We start from the raw sequence: 24,574 nt of genomic DNA, 5'->3' as shown, positions 1-24,574 counted from the left end.
TTCAAGCAAGGCAGTGTGTGAAGTCCATTGGCCTTATCTCATTCTACTCATCCAGCTTTATATGGCCTTTCTGAAGGATGTCCATTTCTGTCTGGTATTCCATGGCCCAAAAGAGCAACTTTGGAGATTCAGTCCCATGGACTTCCTCTTTTATATGGGGATTCAGCAAACCATTATTTAGTGTTACTGGTTACAGCTATGCCCACAAACATTTGCTTTTATTCTTCCATGCCTTTTTTCACCTTTTATTCACCCCTCTGTCCTACAGCTAAGATAATTGGTCATCTGAAGTTGAGGCCGTTTGATAATCTTTCCTTCTCTGCCTCTCCTCTTCTTTCCTGTTTCCAGGATTTTTGTGGTGCAGGTTTGCAGTCCTTTACCCTCTTCAGTAAATCAGGGATGGTGGTATTATTATGGCCCTCTGAGGTTTCTTCCCAAACTGCATTACGTGGCCTGATGAGCTGTGCCAGGCTGTCGACGGAGCTACCAGGTCACTTGGCTCTCTCAGCTGAGTCTAGCAGTATACATTATCCCCTGAGAACATGGGATATACATATTCTCACCCCACACTAAGGAAAGTTTACACCATAGTACTCTTGGTGTCAGTATGGCATGCATACTTAGAAATCTCTTCTGTCAAAGAGGCGTCCTGGATCCAGCAGTTTTCATGTGGTTGGACAAAATGTTTCCTAATTCCCTAACAAAGTTCTAGTCAATGTGCCTAGATAAAGTTTGTGATATGGCAGAACTGGGTGCATTAACTCCCCACTCACTTCTCAAAAACCTCACTACATCCAGCAGAAACTCCTTACCATTGGCTTTAAAGCACTCAATCATCTTGGCCCCTCCTACCTTACCTTGCTGATTTCTTTGCAAAACCCAGTCTGCACAAAAACTTAGTGTCCCTGACCTCTTTTACCTCTCTGTCGTCCTCTTGCCCACATCCTCCCTCTGACCTGGAACTCCCTCCCCCTCCATATGTGACACTTTCTCAACCATCTCTTGCCCTATTAAAATCATGTCTCCTCCAAGTCACCTTCCCTGATTAAGCCCTCTTTTCACAAACTCCCTTTCCCTTCTGTATTGCCTGTGCACTTGGATCTGTACCCTTTAATCAGTGGATATTCATCCTACCCTCATCCCCACAGCACTTTTTTTAATGGTATTTAAGTGCTTATTATGTTCTCGGTACTATACTAAGTGCTGGAGTAGATAGAAGATAATCAGGTTGGACACCCTCCGTGTACCACATGGGGTTCACAGTATTAATCTCCATTTTACAGATGAGGTAATGGAGGCACAGAAAAGTTAAGTGACTAGACCAGGGTCACACGGCAGACAAGTGGCGGAACCGAGGTTGGAACCCAGGTCCTTCCGACACCAAATGTACACAGTGTACATAGTCATAATTTATTTTTATCATCTCTCTCCACCTTTGTACTGTAAGCTCCTTGTGGACAGGGAGCGTGTCTACCAAGTCTGTACTTTCCCAAGCATTTAGTATAGTGCTCTGCACATAGTAAGTGCTCAGTAAATAAATGCCATTGATTAGTTGACCAAAGTGTGCATGTGTTGGTTGAGCTGTGCAGTGACATGTGGCACACGCCCCCAAGTCATTGGTCTGCTAGCCCATCATCCCCCAATAAAACATCCACTTTTGAGATTGAGCTAACATTTTAAATGAAGGAGCAGGTTTTATAATCTCATAAAATATCTAAATTGCCTTTTTGAAAAATGTGATTTCTTTAGCAAGAAAAAAATTTACTGACTCAAATAATGGGGTTGTTTATAGCCCAGTAAAATTCCTTGAAAAACAGGATTTATAATGGCACTTGATAAAGGGAAGGTTAGGTAATATAACAGCGGTAACACAAGGGTAACTGTGTCTCCCACTTGTGCTTAGCTGTATTGTAGACTCTCAAAATACTTGCCACTATATATGTGCACTATTTATTGCTGCCTTCTAAAGAGTTTAATGGAATTACAAATACTGTCCTACTACCCATTTTAAAGTTTTTAGTTGGTAATGTAACTTATAAATGAGGTTCTGATTCTCATTTATCATTTTTCCAAAGTAGCACTAACGTCATGGCCAACAAAGGAGGATTTTTATTATTTCATTAAACTAGGCTTTTGTTCAAAGCTGTTGGAAATAATGCCTTTCCCTTTTGTTAAAATTCAGCCGTTTTGGAAGAAACTGGGATTTTTTGGAAACATTTTACTTGTCAAGATGGACTAGGTAGAAAGTACCAAGTGATTGTTGTAGTTGGTGCAGTAGTAGTTCTGGGTCAATTCTTCACTCAATTAATGGTTGCTCTTCTCCAGAGTCTGCACAGAATTCTCCATCTGTCATTTTCCTGATTCCTCATTATTTGACACCAGGATATCTCTGGCCCGGGTGCTTGTAATAGGCAGGGAGCGTGCCTGCTAGTTCTGTTGTTTTTTTTTTGTTGTTGTTGTTGTTTTTTAATGGCATTTATTAAGTGCTTTACTATGTGCAAAGCACTGTTCTAAGAGCTGGGGAGGTTACAAGGTGATCAGGTTGTCCCACAGTCTTAATCCCCATTTTACAGATGAGGTAACTGAGGCACAGAGAAGTTAAGTGACTTGCCCAAAGTCACACAGCTGACAATTGGCAGAGCCGGTATTTGAACCTATGACCTCTGTCTCCAAAGCCTGGGCTCTTTCCGCTGAGCCATGCTGCTTCCCTGTTGTTGTTCCCAAACTCTTAGTACAATGCTCTGCATGTAGTAAGTGCTTAATAAATATTATCGATTGATTGATTGATCTCCATCCTACCCTCCTTGTCCCCTTGTGACCTTCATTGAATGAATGTGAATGAATGTTTGCCTTCAAGGTTAAGCTGTAATGCTTAGGTTTCCCATCTAAGGGTCCTCTGCTTTGGAATTGTGTGTTCCTGGACCTCTATTGTAATTCTTAGGTCAAAGCATTCAGAGGAAGTTTCAAGATGTGTCCCTAACTCTTAATCTTCAATTAAACTCCCCAGACAATTTTCCGTAAATTCCATAATGGTAAAACAGAATAGGTGAGGGAAAAATTATTCTTCCCTAGTTCGTTTTACTCTAATCAAGTACCTCCATGCTGTGGAAAATGTAACAAAGCCTTAAAAATGCATATAAAAATCACTTTGGATTTTTTTTCTTAAAGAACCTCTAAAATCATGATTTCTTTATATAAACCAGCAAATCAATTTTTCTATCCTGTTCGATCTATTTTTACTTTGTCCAGTTCTAGTGCAGTTGGAAAGGGGAAACTAATGTTAATGGAACCAATTTAACAAATAGCTAAAATTAGAATTATGGGATATGATTAGTTTGCCTACTTTACTAAATGTCTTTCCTCAAAACTTACTCTGTAAATGCTCTGGAAATTCTTGGTAGATATGTATAGTTTGTTTATGTAGCCGAACTCAGGTGGGCTAGCATTATATGTTTGGCTTGGGTAGACTACAGCTTGCTGGTGTGTATTTAATGTTACCGCCTGTCAAGAAAATTGTTATTAGGGCTGTGCTCTCAGGAGGTTTCTGAGCTCTAAGTTATAGTCCTTAGTAAAGATGTTAGACTACTTTTGTTAATTGTGTTTAAGGAATTTCCATTTCAGAGCTCATAAACTAGAACTGAAAAACTAGGGCATTTTCTCAGCCCAAGAGTATAGGCCTATAGGTGAATCACATTCCCACTTTGGGTCTAACCTCACTTCTTGTTGGGAAGCAGCGTGGCCCAGTGTAAAGAGCACAGGCTTGAGAGTCGTAGGACTTGGGTTCTAATCTGGCTCTGCCACTTGTCAAGCTATGTGACACTGGGCAAGTCACGTCACTTCTCTGTGCTTCAGTTACCCTGTCTGTAAAATGAACTTTCAATACCTGTTCTCCTCCCTACTTAGATGGACAGCCCTGTGTGAGACAGGGACTGTGTCCAACCGGATCATCCTGTGTCTTCCCCAGGATTAGAGCAGTACACATAGTATTCGCTTAACAAATACCACAATTATTATTTTTATTATTATTATTATTCTGTAGGTGCAGGACTTGTTCAGGGCTGTGTATATCTTCTGATCCAAGAAGACTTGAAATAAGAACCAGGTTCGGGTAGCACTGGCACATACCAAGACAGACAAATATCTGTAGGCTAAGCCATTTACTCCACGAGTCTCCTTTGAAGATTAAGCTCTCTGCTTTGCCATCACTGCTATTTAATAGTTTAGAAGTGTACTTTTTGTAGGTTCCATTTTCTTGAGTCTTCTTTCCATCTTTCTTTCACCCTCTCTCCTGTTCCCCCTCACCCAGTCATTTCAAAACGAAATAAACCCACATAAACTCCTAAGCTTAGGGAATGAACTCAGTACTAAGATTTTCCAAGAGTTCTGAACATCAAAAATGATGGCCCTTCTCTTCCAGCACCTGGAAGATAAAAGATCTTGAAACTAATCCTCCAAAACTTATTCCTGTGCAAGAATTTCCGATGGCTTTTAAGAGAAAGGTAGAGAACTAATCTAAAAATTTAAAAAAAGAGAACTAAAAATACATGTGGTAGTAGAGATGAGTTGTTTTGGAGGGTTCAGGGTCCAAGGGTTCAGAAATGCATTTTTGTATTTTTGATTAAATACTATTTTCAGATGAATTAATGCAATTAGAAGTACCCAAGTGCCAATGTTCTGAAGGTTACATCGTAAACAGAGAATTAGTAGATTTAGGTGACTATTGCCCCTAGTCCCCGCCCGTCCCTCCACCACCTGATTGTCAGTAAGTGGACTGATGCAGATAACATCTTTTTTAAAAATCCTGCAAGAGTGCATTCCTTTTATTAAAAAAAAATTGTTCATGAGGGACAGCTTTGCCCAGAAGTATGGAACTATTGAACTAATACTGAACACGTTTTGCATTTTACTTTTAAATTAAATGAGGAGTTTTCTGCAGAATAACAGGTGTAAGGCACTGGAATAGCTAGGAAAGGTTAGGTTGGTTTTGGTTTTTTTTTTAGGAGCCCAGACATAATAATTTAATCTGTCTCAGCAAATAAATTCATTTACTTGGTAAGGCAAGGGGAAAAAAATCTGTTGAAATGTTAGTCCGGTTCTGTGTTTTTGGAGGACAATGGAAAAGGTCCACCCCTGATACTCTCTGAGTATCAAACTAAGTGGTAGCTTACCAAATAAATGGGTGAGGGCACAGGGTATCTGTTACTATTGAACTGTTATTATTGAATAATAACAATTATGGTACTTAAGTGCTTACTATTTACCATGCACTGTTCTAAACCTGGGGTAGATATAGGTTGAGCAGGTTGGGCACAGTCCTTGTCCCGCATGGAGCTCACAGTCTTAAGCCCATTTTACAGGTAACTGAGGCCAAGAGAAGTTAAGTGACTTGCTCAAGGTCACAATGCGGACATGTGGTGGAGCCAGGATTAGAACCCATGACCTTCTGCCTTCTAGGCCTGTGCTTTGTCCACTATGCTATACTGCTTCTCTATGAGAGGCATATGCTTCTCTGTTGAACTACTTGAGGTATTCTTTTTTCTAATCATATATGGCATCCACTTTCCCTTCCAGCCATCTCATAATGCTTTCCCTGGACATAGAGGACTGGGCAAGAGAATGAATTGGTTGTAGCGCAAGCCATCGCCACAAATGCAGAAGTAACTCAGGCTTATATTCTGCTTATGGTGGGATGTATCTTCTTAACCACTGTTGCTTGAGCAGTTTTCTCATGAATGGCAATGGACCAATAAAAGTGCATTGCTACTTTTTCCATGGCCAAAGTGTCCAAGAGATTTCTATACACCCTATCATGGATACAGTCTCACCATCATTGGCAACACCTTCAATCCACAGGACAGCACTATCTGTAGTACCTGGAAGAAGCAAGGGTCACAGTTTGTGACAGGTAGCTAAGTTGCCATGTTCAAAGGAAGAGGGATGATCAGAATATATGATAAAAATAGGTGTAAGAAAAAGTTCAAGAAGTGGTGTTATTTAGCCCACAGAAGGGAACGCTGAGTGCCTCAATTCATATTATGCTGGGCTATACTAAGAATGGAAAAAAGAGGAAATTGGCTTCAATTAGCCATACGGGAGGACTACAGTGAAACTCTTCATACTCTACTCTGTTGTGCCACATAACATGTGGGCTCCCTTTTTCAGGAATTCATTGGTTCAGGGACTTGGTGCAAATCTGTCAGAGGCTTGCAGGGCCAGGGAGGTTTCCAGCCAGGGCTACTGTGTGAACGCTTAAGGGTACCGGGTAGTGTATTCCCCAGCCATTGATCCTGCTAGGGTAAGGAAGAAAGTCAACGAATTATCAAAGGGACTCCCATAATGGGATTTGTGGGGCTGTTTGTTCCCAAACAATTCCCATCCCCTCTCTAGGACTGTCTCCCGAAAAGGTAGGGGCTGGTTCGCTCTCCAGAGAAAAATAAGGGGTTAGAGAAGGAAGGGGAAATGTTTTCTCCATACTCTACCCTTGTCTGAGCAGGGCTTATCAGTGGAAGTGGAAGCTTTCTTGAGGGCTCTTGAGGAGGGAGGTACCTGCTTCTCTCAGTGATAGACATGGGTTTGATTAGCTTATCAAGCCCATGCTATCCCAACCAGCTTATCTTGTTGGGTTCAGTGAGCGCTTTTCACAGAGCAGAACTTCCATGGCTTTACCAAATTCTAACTTTTAAAATTTCCACCAATGAGTGAAATTTGAAATGAAGCTAAAGTGGTTTATTTATTTATAATAATTTATTCTTCTGAAGGTGCATGGCCATGCAAGGTCTTTACCTTTGGCACCTGGGATGGGAAACAGTTTTATGTTTGCACTAACCTGTTCTCCTGTAGTTCTTACTGGTGACTGGGGAAATGGAAGAAGGTGGACTCTTCATCTTGGAGTTTGGTGGGAGGCAGAGTTCATCTGGATTTGGGGGGCACAGTCAATTCCCTCTAGAAGCTGCTAGCTTTCCAGTTTGAGCAGAAAAACAATAGCGTGTTTTGCTCAATTTTGGACATTTTTTCTACCTACTTTGTGTCAGGAAGAAAAATGCAACAAATGTAGGACAAGTCTATTTTTCCCCAACATCTAAGTTAATGAGCTGGTAACCGTGAAGTCCTTTGTCTCACAGAATGTTACCCGCAATCTTAATGCAATCTTAATGACCGTTTTTTAAATGGTCCCCTATTGGTCAGACATTCATTTTCCTCCATAATGCCACCTTTATTTACAGGGGGGAAAGTTTAGGTTCTGTGAAGCTCTTGTTGGCTGGGAACATGTCTACCAGCTCTGTTATATGGTACTCTACCAGGCGCTGAGTAAAGAGCTCTGCACAGTAAGCACTCAATAAATATCATTGATTGAGAATGCAATGGTTATAGGTTTTCCTTCATTTTATTATCAAACATAAATAGATGTTTTATGGATTATAGTTTTTTGAACTAGCAAGTATTGTAGACCTTTTGCTAATTTTGAAATTTTGAAGGTGAATTTTCTAACCTGTTTATTGAAACGCTTTCAATGATATGTTTTTCTATAGTCTCGCCTAGTGCTTGTATTTAATTTGTTTTATAATTTTCTTCAAAAAAGATTTTTAAAGCAGCTGTAAAAAATTTGATTCCATGTGATAATTGTTCTTAACAAATAGGCTTGGATTAAAGAATAATGAAATAATTATTTTTAAGATTCTTGTTTTATTCTTCAGTGCTTAAATTACTTAATCAGCAGGTCTTTGTTTATCTCCTCATAAAGCTCTAATTTAGTTAATTAAACCAAGTAGTATTAGCTAGAAATATCTCAAAATGTGGAAGGGACCTAATCTTGAGAAATGCTGAAAATCTCCCAAACTTGTGGATTTAGAAAACGAAGAGGTTGTTGCTCTCCCAAATCCCTTCTTTTGTGCCCAGTTAAGTCCCAGATGATGGAATGATAGATGGTAGGTCTAATCTAACAATATCCATTATCAAAGGTAATTCTGACCTGTTTTCTAAACTGCTAATAAAGATGTTAATTTAATAGTCATACTGTACTTTGGTTTGTGCTCTTAAATAGTTCCTTGAAAAGAAAGTGTTAAGTGAAAGTTCCTGAAAAAATACAATTTCCCATAGAGAGTGATGTAAAGTGCGTTAATACATTTCCAAAGACGAAAAAATAAAATATATTTAAAAAGTGGCATAGTTACAAGCTAAAATATCAACAAGTACCAATAATAAAAAAATAAATTAGGTGTTTTTATGACATGTATACTTACATTTGGAATGTTAGTTTTTCTTCCTATTCCAGCCACAGCCCATGTGCTAACAGATTAGAGTGTCATTACGTATGATAAATAAATATGCCAATATCTAACGCTAAATAAAAATGGACTTTAGGAACGCTATTCTTATCTGTCAAAATACTTTAAAGATTGTGGAGAGGGAAAAGGGAAATGTTTGAACTTTGCAGCATTAGACCATTGATTGATTATCTCAAAATGAGAACACTGTAAGACATCTTGTAATGCCGAATCAAGAGCACTGTTAAAAAAAGAAATAAAAGAAGACTCATTAATAACAAATGATGACAATATACTGTTCTGTAGTGTAACCTGCTAGTTGAAGAGAATTGGCAAACTATTATTCATTACATGTTACCTTGTATTCTGGAAGGGCTAATTTTCTTCCAAAAGGTGAGTGATTTTCTCTCAATAGTTGATTAATCTTAGACTCTGGCTAAAGGTTATAAATGTGATTAAATTGAAATTGTGATTTTTCTTGATCTTAAGTTTAAAGTAAATTTTTAGGAATGTAGGGCCTAAAAATGTATTAGGTGGGTTCTTTTGGCTTCCCCATTGCTATCGTGACTCTTTTTCTCCTGCCTTCACCATCGATAGGCTTATTGGTGTAGTTTACATGATCTCTGAAGCAAACCAGTGGTAGTACTGCGGTGTACTCAGTAAAGTGCCTGCTCAGTAAATAACCGCTGAGTGGTTGGTGTGTTGCTTGTGAGGGAGCACAGCTCTCCGGTGGGTGAGAGACGGGGACTGTCATTCATTCAGTTGCCTTTATCGAGTGCTTACTATGTGCAGAGCACTGTACTAAGTGCTTGGGAGAGTACAATATAACGATAAACAGACATGTTCCCTGCCCACAGTGAGTTATGCAAAGACCAAGCTAATTCATATTTAAAGTCCTCTTTGTCTTTCTTTAAAGTAACCTATCAGTGAATCCATAAAAATGAATCCCATAGAAATGTTAATTTTATTTTTTAAATTTTTTTTTATTACAGTAGAATGAGTAAAAATACAAGATGATATTATTTGCGGATGATCTTTAAAGGCATGTTGTAGGCAGTGGCTCACATTTTGACTTAAAATGCAAGTAAAAATGTATATAATCATTTTGAATTGCATGAACTGTGTGAAGTAGGCTGTGATTAACTCAGCAGCAGCTTTTGTGGTTGGTTTTCAGTGGTGCAGAAAGGTGTGTAATGCAAGGGTTCAATACAGTAAATGCCATTTTAAGAAACCTGAAGTGTAAAATGATCTCTTTTATTTCTCTTTGGACTAAAGTATATTTATTTTTGTATTTTAGTGTATGCAAGATATGGGAAATACCAAGGCAAGAATACTTTATGAAGCAAATCTTCCAGAGAACTTTCGTAGACCTCAAACAGATCAGTATCCTTTTTGAGTGTTCAACGTGCAGGTTTTGCATTATAGCTTTTATACCATGAGGTAAGTATTACAGTAGTACTTAAAGAAAGAGATTTACTGGTGTGGAGCATTCTTACCGTGTATCGTTTCAATTCATAAATACATTGCCTACTGTATATTACATATATTTTTAATTTTATCCTGAGAGAGGAAGCATTTGAAAGAATGATTGGTTTTGTCTGGCATTTAGGCAAGTCTTTGCAGTCATACATTGTGCTCAGGTGAATTTCACTGTCCGTAGTGTCTCCCAGTATGAAAGACAACCCCCACCCCTCTTTGTGTGTGGGGGTGTGTGTATGTATGCATACACCTACACTCACAGAGGCAAATAAATACAAATTTAAAAATGTATTTTTGTTCCTATATAAAGAAAGCTTTCAGGAAATAATTATATTTCCGCAAAGCTGAGCCCTGGAAGCTAGATGAGTAACTCATGCATAATGTAAGTGCTATAGCAGTCAGGTTGATGTTTCGCTACCAAGGGTCCTTAGAGAAAAGACAATCCTGTGAATCTATCTTGAGTAGTATACCTTAAGTTTTGTATGACATTTTCTATTTTTCAAAATACTCTCACATCAGTTATCTCATTTTATTGTTGCAGTGCCCTTAAGCTATGAAGAGGCAGACTATATTAGGCCAATTTTAAAAGGCAACTGAGCCCCAAAGAGCCCTTGTGACATACTTAAGGTCGCTCAGCAAATCAGTGATCGAGCTGAGACTAGAATTCAGGTCATTATTCTACCAGGTTTTTGATCTTTTCGCTGGACTACATTAGCAGTGTGTAGAGGTTGACAAAGACATTATTTAAAATAATGTCCAAGAGGCCCTTGCTTCCTCCTCTTCCGTTCCCTTTGGCATCACCCTTCACTCTTATTTACCCCTCCCTCAATCCCACAGCTCTATGTATATATCAGTAATTTATATTAATATCTGCCTCCCCTCCAGACTGTGAGCTCCTTGTGGCCAGAGAACATGTCTACCAACTCTGTACTCTCCCAAACGCTTAGTATAGTGCACTGCACGCAGTAAGTACTCAGAAACTATGATTGCTGGATTGCTGTGGCCCTGTTCATGCCATAAGTTTGTTGTGTCTGTTATATTGCTGTGTTGTACTCTCCCAATCACTCAGTACAGTGCTCTGCAAACAGTAAGTGCTCAATAAATATGACTGATTGATTGATCTTAGTACTGCTGAAGAGTGAGAATGGTTCTAGCTTCATCACAGACAAGGAGAGAATCCTAAAAAGATGTTAAGAACATTTTGGTGTTCCCAACATAACATCTGTTATTGAAGGCTCCTCTGCCGCCCGCCATCTATCTCTCCTTGACGCTGCCAACCTCCTGCTCCACCCCACCTCGCCCACTCACCAACTTGGTCACACCCTCGACCTCATCATCTCCTACTGCTGCACTATCTCCACCCTCACCAACTCTGAAATCCCTCTCTCTGATCATAACCTTCTCACCTGCCTCCTCACTCACACTCCTCTCCCCTGTAAATCTATATTACTACCTCACAGAGACCTCCGCTCTCTCGACCCCATCCATCTTTCTGAGCGCCTCACACCCCACCTCGCCTCCCTTTCCTCTCTAGCCAATCTTGATGATCAGATTACTGCTCTTAACTCTACCCTTTCTACTCAGCTCGACTCGCTCGCTCCCGTTTCCCTTCGCTGCTCTCGTACCACTAGCGCACAGCCCTGGATCACTGCCACTGTCCGCCTCCTTCGCTCTTATGCTTGAGCTGCTGAATGCTGCTGGCGAAAGTCTAAACACCAAGCTAATCTTGTTCACTTTAAGTTTATCCTTTCCTGCCTTAACTCTGCCCTCTCCTCTGCCAGACAAAACTATTTCTCCTCCCTTATTGACACTCATGACCATCATCCCCGTCAGCTCTTCCATACATTTAACTCCCTTCTCAGGCCCCCTGTTCCCCCCCCATCCTCCTTCCTTCATCCCCAATGATCTGGCCTCCTACTTCATTAGTAAAATTAACTCGATCGGGTCTGAGCTGCCCAAAGTCACTCCTCCCCCTTCTCCAACTCCCCGGCTCCCAACCCTCTCTGCTACTGTCCCATCCTTCCCAGCAGTATCCTCAGATGAGATCTCCTCCCCCCTCTCAAGTGCTACTCCGGCCACCTGTGCTTCTGACCCCATTCCTTCTCACCTTATGAAATCTCTCGCCCCTTCCCTCCTCCCCTCCTTAACTTCCATCTTCAACCTCTCACTCTCCACTGGTTCCTTCCCCTCTGCCTTCAAACATGCCCACGTCTCCCCCATTCTAAAAAAACCCCTCTCTTAACCCCACCTCTCCTTCTAGTTATCACCCTATCTCCCTCCTACCATTCCTTTCCAAACTCCTTGAACGAGTCATCTACACCCGCTACCTCGAATTCCTCAACGCCACTCTCTCCTTGAAGCCCTCCAATCTGGCTTCCGTTCCCTACATTCCACCAAACCTGCCCTCTCAAAGGTCACCAGTGACCTCCTGCTTGCCAAATCCAATGGCTCCTACTCTATCCTAATCCTCTTCGACCTCTCAGCTGCCTTTGACACTGTGGACCACCCCTTTCTCCTCAACACACTATCCAACCTTGGCTTCACAGACTCTGTCCTCTCTTGGTTCTTCTCTTATCTCTCCGGCCGTTCATTCTCAGCCTCTTTTGCAGGCTCCTCCTCCTCCTCACATCCCCTTACTGTAGGGGTTCCTCAAGGTTCAGTTCTTGGTCCCCTTCTGTTCTCTATCCACACTCACTCCCTTGGTGAACTCTGGCCTGGAGTGCCCTCCCTCCACACATCTGCCAAGCCAACTCTCTTCCTCCCTTCAAAGCCCTACTGGGAGCTCATCTCCTCCAGGAGGCCTTCCTCTCCCCCTCCTCCCCCTGCCCATCCCCCTCCACCTTACCTCCTTCCCCTGCCTTACCTCCTTCCCCTCCCCAGTGCACCTGTATATATGTATATATGTTTGCACATATTTATTACTCTATTTATTTTACTTGTACATATTTATTCTATTTATTTTTTTTGTTAATACGTTCTGTTTTGTTGTCTGTCTCCCCCTTCTAGACTGTGAGCCTGCTTTGTTGGGTAGGGACCATCTCTGTTGACAACTTGTACTTCCCAAGCACTTAGTACACTGCTCTGCACACAGTAAGCACTCAGTAAATATGACTGAATGAATGAATTCGCTCCCATGGCTTCAGCTATCATCTCTACGCTGATGACACCCAAATCGACATCTCTGTCCCTGCTCTCTCTCCCTTCCTTCAGGCTCATATCTCCTCCTGCCTTCAAGACATCTCCATCTGGATGTCTTTCCGCCATCTCAAACCTTGTCCTCTCCCTGACTTTCTCATCTCTGTTGACGGCACTACCATCCTTCCCGTCTCACAAGCCCGCAACCTTGGTGTCATCCTCGACTCCGCTCTCTCGTTCACCCCTCACATCCAAGCCGTGACCAAAGCCTGCCGGTCTCAGCTCCGCAACATTGCCAAGATCCGCCCTTTCCTCTCCATCCCAACCGCTACCCTGCTCATTCAAGCTCTCATCCTATCCCGTCTGGACTACTGCACCAGCCTTCTCTCTGATCTCCCATCCTCGTGTCTCTCTCCACTTCAATCCATACTTCATGCTGCTGCCCGGATTATCTTTGTCCAGAAACGCTCTGGGCATGTTACTCCCTTCCTCAAAAATCTCCAGTGGCTCCCAATCAATCTGCGCATCAGGCAGAAACTCCTCACCCTGGGCTTCAAGGCCTCTCCATCACCTCGCCCCCTCCTACCTCACCTCCCTTCTCTCCTTCTCCAGCCCAGCCCGCACCCTCCGCTCCTCCACCGCTAATCTCCTCACTGTACCTCGTTCTCGCCTGTCCCGCCGTCGACCCGCGGCCCACGTCATCCCCCTGGCCTGGAATGCCCTCCCTCTGCCCATCTGCCAAGCTAGCTCTCTTCCTCCCTTCAAGGCCCTGCTGAGAGCTCACCTCCTCCAGGAGGCCTTCCCACACTGAGCCCCTTCCTTCCTCTCCCCCTCGTCCCCCTCTCTATCCCCCCGTCTTACCTCCTTCCCTTCCCCACAGCACCTGTATATATGTATATATGGTTGCACATATTTATTACTCTATTTATTTATTTATTTTACTTGTACATATCTATTCTATTTATTTCATTTTGTTAGTATGTTTGGTTTTGTTCTCTGTCTCCCCCTTTTAGACTGTGAGCCCACTGTTGGGTAGGGACTGTCTCTATATGTTGCCAATTTGTACTTCCCAAGCGCTTAGTACAGTGCTCTGCACACAGTAAGCGCTTAATAAATACGATTGATGATGATGATGATCTCAAACTCAGTATGTCCAAGACTGAACTCCTTATCTTCCCTCCCACACCCTGCCCTCTCCCTGACTTTCTCATCACTGTAGACGGCACTACCATCCTTCCTGTCTCACAAACCCGCAACCGTGGTGTCATCCTTGACTCTGCTCTCTCGTTCACCCCTCACATCCAATCCATCACCAAAACCTGCCGGTCTCTCCTCCGCAACATCGCCAAGATCCACCCTTTGATCTCCATCCAAACTGCTACCTTGCTTTTTCAATCTCTCATCCTATCCTGACTGGATTACTGCATCAGCCTCCTCTCTGATCGCCCATCCTCCTGTCTCTCCCCACTTCAGTCTATACTTCACGCTGCTGCCCGGATCATCTTTGTGCAGAAACGCACTGGGCATGTTACTCCCCTCCTCAAAAATCTCCAGTGACTACCAGTCAACCTACGCATCAGGCAAAAACTCCTCACTCTCGGCTTCAAGGCTGTCCATCACCTCACCCCTTCCTACCTCACCTCCCTTCTTTCCCTCTGCAGCCTAGCCTGCACCCTCCGCTCCTCTGCCACTAACTTCCTCACTGTGCCTCGTTCTCGCCTGTCCCGCCGTCGACCCCCGGCCCACGTCATCCCCCTGGCCTGGAATGTCCTCCCTCCGCGCATCCGCCAAGCTAGCTCTCTTCCTCCCTTCAAAGCCCTACTGAGAGCTCACCTCCTCCAGGAGGCCTTCCCCCACTGAGCCCCCTCCTTCCTCTCCCCCTCTCCATCCCCCCCGCCCTACCTCCTTCCCCTCCCCACAGCACCTGTATATATGTTTGCACAGATTTATTACTCTATTTATTTTACTTGTACATATTTACTATTCTACTTATTTTACTTCGCTAATATGTTTTGTTTTGTTATCTGTCTCCCATTTCTAGACTGTAAGCCCATTGTTGGGTAGGGACCGTCTCTATAGGTTGCCAACTTGTTCTTCCCAAGCACTTAGTACAGTGCTCTGCACACAGTAAGCACTCAATAAATACGATTGAATGACTGAATGAATGAATGAAGGCAAGGCTCTGCCAAGCATACAAACTTTCCGATAGGTGAAGACGTGGCATTTTTACCAACTGTCGTGAGGTCATTAGAGCAGTCATAGCCATGAAGAAAGGCCTTCCCAGACTGAGCCCCCTCTTTCCTCTCCCCCTCCTGCCCCTCTCCATTCCCCCCGCCTTACCTCTTTTCTTTCCCCACAGCACCTGTATGTATGTATATATGTTTGTACGTATTTATTACTCTATTTATTTTACTTGTACATATTTACTCTATTTTATTCTGTTAATATGTTTTGTTTTATTCTCTGTCTCCCCCTTCTAGACTGTGAGCCCACTGTTGGGTAGGGACCGTCTCTATATGTTGCCAAATTGTACTTCCCAAGCTCTTAGTACAGTGCTCTGCCCACAGTAAGTGCTCAATAAATACGATTGATTGAATGAATGAAAAGCACCTGGACCTTATGGCCCACCTGCTGAGCTCTACTTTGCTTACTCCCTGTGCCCAAATATCTTCTCTCTTGCCTCCGATCCCTTTTCCACATTTTCTCCCTAGCCTGGAACTCCCTTCCCCTCCATATACACCAGATTACCGCTCTCTCCACCCTCAAAGCATTATTAAGGTCACAACTCCTCCAAGAGGCCTTCCTCAGTTAAGCCCTCTTTTCCCCAGGTCGCTCTCCCTTCTGCATCATCTTTGACCTTCGATCTTTGACCTTTGAACATTTGATACTTACCCCATCCCCAACCCCACAGCACTTATGTACATATCTTTAAATTATAACTACAAATTGCATATTCATATCAATATTTGTCTCCTCCTCTAGACTGTAAGCTTGTTATGGGCAGGAAACGTTTCTACTACTACTAATATAATGGCATTTATGTGCAAAGCACTGCTGTCCCAAGCACGCACAGGCCAGTGCTCTTCATATAGCTTTCAGCAAATATGATTGATTAATTGATAGTAATAATAATCATAATATTGGTATTTTTTAAGCGCTTACTATGTGCTAATTACTGTTCTAAGCACTGGGGAGGATACAAGGTAATCAGGTTGTCCCACATGGGGCTCACAGTCTTCATCCCCATTTTCCAGATGAGGTCACCGAGGCACAGAGAAGTGAAGTGACTTGCCTAAGGTCACACAGCTGACAAGTGGCGGAGTTGGGATTAGAACCCATGACCTCTGAGTCCCAAGCCCAGGCTCTTTCCACTGAGCTGATCAAGCATTTGCACCCAATTAAAAATTTACCTTGGGAACACAGAGCTAAATGTTGTCCTGGAATTCTGTTACTTAGGCATTCATTCAGTCCTATTTATTGAGTGCTTACTATGTGAAGAGCACTGTATCAAATGCTTGGGAGAATACAGTACAACAGTAAACAGACATACTCCCTGGCCAAAAAAGAGCTTCCAGGCTTAGAGGGACTGGTCTAGGCAGCATTTTGACTGAAGCAATGATAGAAAAGGAAGTAGAAAACCGAATGAAGTCCAGTGCCTCCTACAAATGACTAAGAGGCTGTGGCAGCAGTGTGGTATCATCAGACGCAAAGCCAAACTAAAGTTATGTTGTCCCGTTGTGTTAGTTTGGGTCACAAACTAACCCTCTGTGTTGCCCCAATTTTCTCATGGCTGTGAGACTTGGACTTTATTTAGGTGCCACATCTGACTTCAAGAGCAGTTCCATCAGCGTCACTTATGTGCTGTTCTTAACATCAAATGACAAGGCAGGATCACAAACAGTGAAGTTCTGGAATAGAGTCAGTGTCCTAGTATCAGCACGTCTATGCTGATGTTACGGGGGAGAAAATGAGTAGTAGCTGGAGATGCAGACAACTTCTATGTCGAGTCCTGAAATTGGGAAACTGAAAGCCAAGGAGAACAGAAGAAACATTTTAAGAACACAGTAAACAAAGCCTCAGACAATGCTGCATTCCATCCCAGTTGTTAACTGGGGAGCTGTAGCTTATTATGTCTGATTCACGATATGTAAAATTTATTATATTCCTAATCTAATATCTGTCTCCCTCTCTAGATAATAATGACAGCATTTGTTAAGTGTTTACTATGTTCTAAGCACTGTCCTAAGTGCTGAATGGTATTTGTTAAGCACGTACTATGTGCAAAGCACTGTTCTAAGTGCTGGGGTAGATACAAGGTGATCAGGTGGTCCCACGTGGGGCTCACAGTCTTAATCCCCATGCTACAGATGGATAACTGAGGCCCAGAGAAGTGAAGTGACTTGCCCAAAGTCACACAGCTGACAAGTGGTGGAGCCGGGATTAGAACCCATGACCTCTGACTCCCAAGCCCAGGCCCTTTCCACTGAGCCACGCTGCTTCTCTAAAATCTGCACTGGCCGGGAATTGAACCCAGGCCTCCCGCATGGCAAGCGAGAATACTACCACTGAACCACCAGTGCTGCTAGAGCTCTCTCTCCATTGTACCAATTTACCCTTTGGACAGGGAGCATGTCTACCAACTCTGTTATATCGTAGTCCCCCAAGCACTTAGTATAGTTCTCTGCACACAGTAAACACTCAGTAAATACGATTGATTGAGTCAACTACCAAGTGCGGATAAACATAGAATACTATCGGGAAAGGAGTGGCTGTTTTTTTAACAAGATTTTCATAAGAAAAGTGAGACAGAGGCAGAAGTGGTGATAGTGCCAGGTTCTTCAAACCTAAAATCTGATAACACAGTAGGGGACAGGTACCCTCTGCACAAAATGTGGCTGGAACTTTGTGTCCTTCATTAAGCAAATTTCCCTGTCAGCAGCAGAAAGAGCACGGGGCTGAGAGTCAGGATACCTAGGTTCTAATCTGGACTCGGCCACTTGCCTCTTGTGTGACCTTGGCCAAGTCACTTAACTTCCCTGAGCATCAGGTTCCTTAACTAAAATGGGGTTGAGATCCCTGTTTTCCCTCCCTCGTAGACTGTGAGCTCGGTGTGGGACAGGCACTGGTCTGATTTAATTATATTGTATCTACCCTAGCGGTTAGGACAGGGTTTTATTATTATTATTATTATTTTATTATTTCTACTTTGGATATGAAGAATTGGGAGAGTACAGTAAATGAAGGTGACTTGATCACTGTACAGAAGAAGTTCACAGTCTAGATGACTATCCCCCTGTCCTGGAATGCCCTCCCTCCCAACATCTGCCAAGCTAGCTTTCTTCCTCCTTTCAAGGCCCTACTGAGAGCTCACCTCCTCCAGGAGGCCTTCCCAGATTGAGCCCCCTCCTTCCTCTCCCCCTCGTCCCCCTCTCCATCCCCCCCATCTTACCTCCTTCCCTTCACCACAGCACCTGCATATATGTATATATGTTTGTACATATTTATTACTCTATTTTACTTGTACATATCTATTCTATTTATTTTATTTTGTTAATATGTTTGGTTTTGTTCTCTGTCTCCCCCTTCTAGACTGTGAGCCCACTGTTGGGTAGGGACTGTCTCTATATGTTACCAACTTGTACTTCCCAAGTGCTTAGTACAGTGCTCTGCACACAGTAAGTGCTTAATAAATACAATTGATTGATGAAGGATTTTCTCCTGCTACCAGTTTTGGGGGCAGGTGTGGGTTTCTGCACATGCAAAGTGTAGGGGTTAAATGCACTAAAAAGTCCCTAAGAATATTCAACTAGTTGAGCTTTCTAAGCTAACTTAAATATCAGAAGTAGGGAATCCTTATCAATTCGTTTCATTATGGCTTGTCTTGTCTTGTCTTATGCTGTCGAGTCGTCTCTGACCCGTAACGATGCTATAGATGCATCTCTCCTCAAAACGCCCACCTAGCCTACCTCGTTCTGGTAGTATATCCATAGAGTTTTCTTGGTAAAAATCTGGAGGTAGTTTACCGTTGCTTCCTCCTGTGCAGTAAACTTGAGTCTCCACCCTTGAAACTCTCCCATGCCACTGCTGCCTGGCACAGGTGAGTTTTGACTTGTAGCAGGTTGCCTTTCACTCACTGGCTATTGCCCAAGCTAGGAATGGAATGGGTTTGCCTCCACTTGACTCTCCCTCCCATAGTTGAGACTGGTAGAGTACGGGAAACTCTCCAGGTGTGACTCTGAGAGGGACTTCATTAAGGCATGTGGACCTTATCTAAATAATTTTGGGAAGTTTTGTTTTCTTTCTTGTTATGAATTCTATCCCAGGAAGGCAGCACTACATCCTCCCTTGCTAACCTGTTCCAGTACCTAGCCATTCTTGTGCTAGCGAGTGTTTTCTGCATCACAGAGATGCTAAATAAATCATCACTGAAAGATAATTCTTCCACTTTACTTAAAGACTGCAAGCGTGTTCTCTTTGCTCCCCAGAAACTTCTGCTTTTATTACCCTCCTTTTGCAGAGGTAATGGGGTAGAGACAGTAAATGAAGGGAAGCATAGCCATGCGATGCATAACTTCTTATCTCTTGAGAAAATTGAATTTCCCTACTTCTGCTTTTAACTGCTGGAGATCTGGTGTCATCCCACAATAGAATTTTAGTACCCTGGTATAATTTCACCTTTGTAAAAGACCAGTGGGTTCAAGTAGAATTTTTTTTCAGTTTCAGACTGAGTGTGGAATGTGTCTGTCATACTCTTACCTGAAGGATCAAGTCCCAAAGATGGCAATCCAAGAAGGTACAATTTTGAAATCTGTTTAAAATATTCCATCTTCAGGCAGATAATAAGATTAAATTTTAAGGGAGAAGTTAAATATTCATTCAGGGGAGAAAAATTAATTTCAAATTTAATGTATGGGATAGGATTGACTTTCAGTAGCAAACAGATCAGTGTCATAGAAAAGTTTCGTATGAGGAAATGTCTTTCTGTAGTTAAGCGACTATACAAATAAGAATCTTGATACGTAAGATGTTAGCATGTCAGGTCTTTATCAGTAATATATTTGATTTGGATATGTTAAATGGTGTGAGCTATGGAGCTTGGAGGAGACCACAGGTAGAAGTAGTAACATTTAGTGCGCATCTGCTTGGTGCAGTGCTCTGTACTAGGTGTTTGGGAAGTACACTATGAAGTGAAATGAATGAAATGACACATTCCTTGCCTATAAGGACCTTACATTCCACCAAGGCATAAATATATTAGCAACTAGAATGGTCAGACCTGTGGAGAAAGGAATTGGGGTGATTAGTCTAGTGAAGTAAAGGCTGAGAAAGTAGCTTCAGTTGTGAAGGAATATCCTGGGCATGGTGGTGTCCATATCATCATAATGATGGTATTCAGAAGTAGCTTCAGTCGTGAAGGAATATGCTGGGAGTGGTGCTGGCCATATCATCATCATGATGGTATTCATAAGCTCTTACTATGGGTCAAGCACTGTTCTAAGTGTTGGAATGGACACAAACCCTTCAGGTTGGACACAGTTCCCACTCCATATGGGGGCTCAGTTTTAATCCCCATTCTACAGATGAGGCAAGTTGAGGCACAGAGAGGTGAAGTGACTGCACAAGATCACACCAGAACCCAGGTCCGTCTGACTCCCAGCCCGTGCTCTATATGGATTGTGAAGTGTTAAAAAATGATATAAAGCCAGGTATTGTCCTGGAGACTTTAAAGACAAGGTTAGGGTACTGTACAGGCTGGACCAAGACTGTAGGGATTTAACCTTTTAGGTTGGGCAAACAGCACAGAGATGCATGCTGTGTATTGGGTCTTTAGGGGTTTGGGCAGCTTTCCCAACGCTGTGCCCTCTGTCATTCTTAGCAAGGGGGAGGCCAAGCCTACATTTACAGGTACTTCGTGTTTTGGATTCATATTAGAAGACACAATACAACAAAGTACATTCATTTCTTTGCTGTTGCTGCTTTCATCTACTGTGGAATTTCATTTTGTGGCATATGCAACAAGCAGGGAGAAATAAATTCACTGCACTTTGGTCAGTGTCTGGGTCTGCCTGTGTGTTCTGAAAATCAGGCCCATGCAGAGGTCTGCTGATTCAGTGACCCAGTATCTACTGTTCACCCCAATAGTCTGACATCCTTGTAGGCCGTGCTTCAGTGAGTCCTTGCACGCATATGAGGATGGTATTCTCTGCCAAAGTTTTAGTGACATGCTTTTTCTGTGGGCAGCCCTGCCCAATCAGCCAGCCAGGTTCTGGGCAGGACCAGCACTCTGGAGCCACTCAAATGCAGCATCCCACTGGGCTACACCGAACCATCATCCCAGGGAAGGATCTGTCGCATCCGCAGCCAGTGAAATGTATCAGAAGGCAGCACAAATGAAGCAGGGTTTGTGCAGCCCCATGGGTGTGGTTCCAGATTGCCAGTCTCTGCTGGGCCCTCTTCCCAACCACAACCCCCTGCTGAGGCGTGGAAGTGGACAACTCCTCCTCATGGGGATTTGGGTCGGGAGCCAGAGCATTGGTGTTGGCCTGTTAGCCAGTTCTGCTGCCTGTGGCCAGAGTGCAGTGCTCCTGAGTGCTGTCGCTCACCAGCCAGACACTCTGAGCCCACTGAGCAGGGGCAGAGCTGGTGGATGGCTTTTTCTGAGGGGCCCTGGGCCTGGGGGAATCTGTCAGGTGCTCAGTAAGACCCAAAGAGTGGCAGTAAGAAAGAGAAGTATTTATGATCTCCTTTTCTTTTCTCTTCCTTTCCTTCTCTTTTGCCCTATTTCCCTTCTCTCCCAGCTCTCTCTCCCCCACCCCTCATTATCTTCCCTCTTCTTCCTCCTTTTCTTTTTTCTTTTATATCCCCTCTTTTTCTCCTGTCTTTCCCTCTCAGCTCTCCTTTCCCAAGTTTTCCCATGTTTAAGAGGAATATTTGGCAACCCTGCTCTTTCTCCCTTTTCTTGCGCCTCCTTCACTTACTCCCACTATCCCCTCCCCTCATTTTGTTTCCTACATAGGTGACATTTTAACAGATTAGTTTTTTGGCCTATTGGACAGAAGAGCACAAGCCTCGGAATTTTAATCCCAGCTTCTAGTCCCTCTTCCCACTTGCCTGCTGTATGACTCACTTATTGTGACCTTGGGCAAGTCACTTCACTTCTCTGAGCCTCAGTTACCTCATCTGTAAAATGGGGATTAAGACTGTGAGCCCCACGTGGGACAACTTGATCACCTTGTATCTCCCCCCAGCGCTTAGAACAGTGCTCTGCACATAGTAAGCTCTTAACAAATGCCATCATTATTATTATTGCTAATTCAGTTATTCACTTATTCAGTTTCCTCGTCTGTGCAATGGAGATTGAATACCGGTTCTCCTTTCCCCTTAGACTGTGAGCCCTTTGTGAGACAGAGACTGCAGCCTATCTGTTTAGAGCATCGGCCTGGGAGTCCAAAGGACCTGAGTTCTAATCCTGACTCTGCCACTTGTCTGCTCTGTGACCTTTGGACAGTCACGTAACTTCTCTATGTCGGTTACGTCATTTGTAAAATGGAGCTGAATACTGTGACCGCCATGTGCGACATGGACTGTTTCAACCTGATTAGCTTCTGTTGATACCAGCACTCGGTACAGAGCTTGGTGCATAGTAAGTGCTTAAATTCTATAAAATAAATGACTATATAAATGACGCCCCGGCACATAGTAAGCCCTTAACAAATAGTACTCATGTCGTTAGTATTTTGGGACCTAGCCTCACAGAGTCTGTCATTCTTATTTCAAGGATGTGTATTCTTGGAGGCCAAATTGGCTGGGCTGTGTTTTGTCACATTCACCTATTACTCCAGCCACAGAGCCTCATGGATTATGTAAATTGCTAAATGGGAAAGTTGCACAGCTTTGCAAAACAGCCGATACTTTGGAGCAGTTCCCAGCAGTCAATTTTGGTGGTAGTAAGGGGTTTCTTGGTTTTCTTCTAGAAGCTCCCTTTTTTTTAAAAAAAAAAAATTGCATTATTCCATGGGATCAAGGTTCTGCTGCTTTTCAGGCAGGTGCAGTATTTGAGCTCATATGCACAGAACACTGTAGTAAGCCCTAAATTCATCAAATATATTTTTCAAGTTACCCTATCCTTGCCTTCCCAACTTGATGTCTACCATCATTATTTCAAGAAAAGCCTTTCCAAAGTAATTGAAATTTCTTTTGTTCATCGTTCTTTCCAGTTGCCAACTTTTTGCTGTAATTTTAAAATTTAATATGCATGAGAGGAGAGCTGGTGAGAAAGGGAAAACGGTGATTGCAACCCCTCTGCATACAGTAAGCGCTCAATAAATATGATTGACTAGGGAACCAGCAAGTCCTGCTGCCACTGCCACCAGTCAGTTATTTGGTGCTCTGTGCTATGTCTGTAAGACCATTTTTGACCTTCTTCCCGACTCCTCACGGTCTCAACCCTCTGCTGAAACTTGTTGCTTCAGGATGGTGCTTATTTTCTTCCTTTGAAACTATCTTTAAGATTCCCATAGTGGCATAGTCAATTTTATCATTTACTCTCAGTGACTCACTGTAACAATGGAGGACTTTTCTTTGATTTTAAATGTTCCAGTGTAGTAGCAGTTAGTCATATTACCTACTTTAATTCTGCCATTCCAAGGCAGAGAATTCTTTGAGAAGTCTTGTCGGTCAGTCGGTGGTACTTTAGTGCTTTCTCTGTGCAAAGCACTGTACCAAGCCCACGGGTGAGTATAATAGAGTTGGTAGCCACAATTCCTGCCCACAAAGTGCTTACTTTTTAGATATCAACCACAGCAGAACCATTCCTATAGGCATCCGGAAGCCAATTGAGTATAAAGCTCCAGTATTTAAACTAGCATAATGTAAAACTGCATTGTACTTTTAAGATTTGTCACCTTTTAAAGAGCTCTATGAATTATAAAAGTCATGCAGGAGCTTCTGTGAAAATGTGAAAGTGTAATTCCTCATGTGAGATATGGTTAATTATAGTCTGCATGTACAAGTGCATAACAAATGCTAAAGCTTCTCTTTAAACCTTCCATTATGAGGAGTTTTCATCTTAGCCAAAATTTTAATTACTTCAGTTTCATGAGATCTGTTTTGCAACAAAGCTAATCAACAGTTTTTTTCCTTTGAGGCTATTTGAGCTTTTCAAAGTTCTAGTGTCAATGGTTTGTGCTTAGCAAGAGAAGATTGGGTTTGATGCGATTTGATGGTAATTTAATTGTCTTCAAAGTGGCATCTGCAGTGAATGAGAAAAATGTTAAGTACACATTATCACAGTTTTAGAAGCTTGAAATGTAGTATCTTCAGAACTTTTTATATTAATCTTAAATAATGCTTTCTATTTGTAAGTCAAGAGGATGCCAAAAGACTCAAGAAGCACTAGCTTTTCTTTCAGTGAGTCAGTTTACAGTACTAACATTAGAATAACTTAGTCTTTGTGGGAAAATGGAATCTGGACAATAGAATAGATGTTTTCTGTTTAAATTTCTTCTAGTACTGTAGGTCTCTCTTAAATGTATTGTTTGCCATGCTCTTTCTTTATGAAGTTAAAAAAAAATCACGACCTTGCATTGAGAATTGTCTTCTCTTATGCTGTCGAGTTGTCGCCAACCCATAGCGACTCCATGGACGCATCTCTCCCAAAACGCCCCACTCTCCATCTGCTATCGTTCTGGTAGTGT

At 42.7% G+C, this 24,574-nt stretch overlaps 1 protein-coding gene and 1 non-coding gene across 2 annotated transcripts in view; one reads left to right on the top strand and one right to left on the bottom strand.

Annotated features, from left to right (window-relative positions):
- Nucleotides 1-24,574, top strand: part of SMAP1 (small ArfGAP 1) — a 216,309-nt gene that overhangs the window by 96,063 nt on the left and 95,672 nt on the right. Inside the window, exon 3 of the mRNA XM_038761762.1 lies at nucleotides 9,562-9,647. Coding sequence (XP_038617690.1) covers nucleotides 9,562-9,647 — 86 coding nt within the window. The remainder of the gene's footprint in view (nucleotides 1-9,561; nucleotides 9,648-24,574) is intronic.
- TRNAG-GCC lies at nucleotides 17,388-17,458 on the bottom strand. Its single transcript has one exon. It is a non-coding gene; the product is annotated as a tRNA-Gly (tRNA).

The sequence above is a fragment of the Tachyglossus aculeatus genome, chromosome 1 (genome assembly GCF_015852505.1).
Source record: "Tachyglossus aculeatus isolate mTacAcu1 chromosome 1, mTacAcu1.pri, whole genome shotgun sequence".
Taxonomy (NCBI): domain Eukaryota; kingdom Metazoa; phylum Chordata; class Mammalia; order Monotremata; family Tachyglossidae; genus Tachyglossus; species Tachyglossus aculeatus.
Note: the sequence above shows the minus strand (reverse complement) of the source record. Positions and strands in the feature narration are given on the sequence as shown.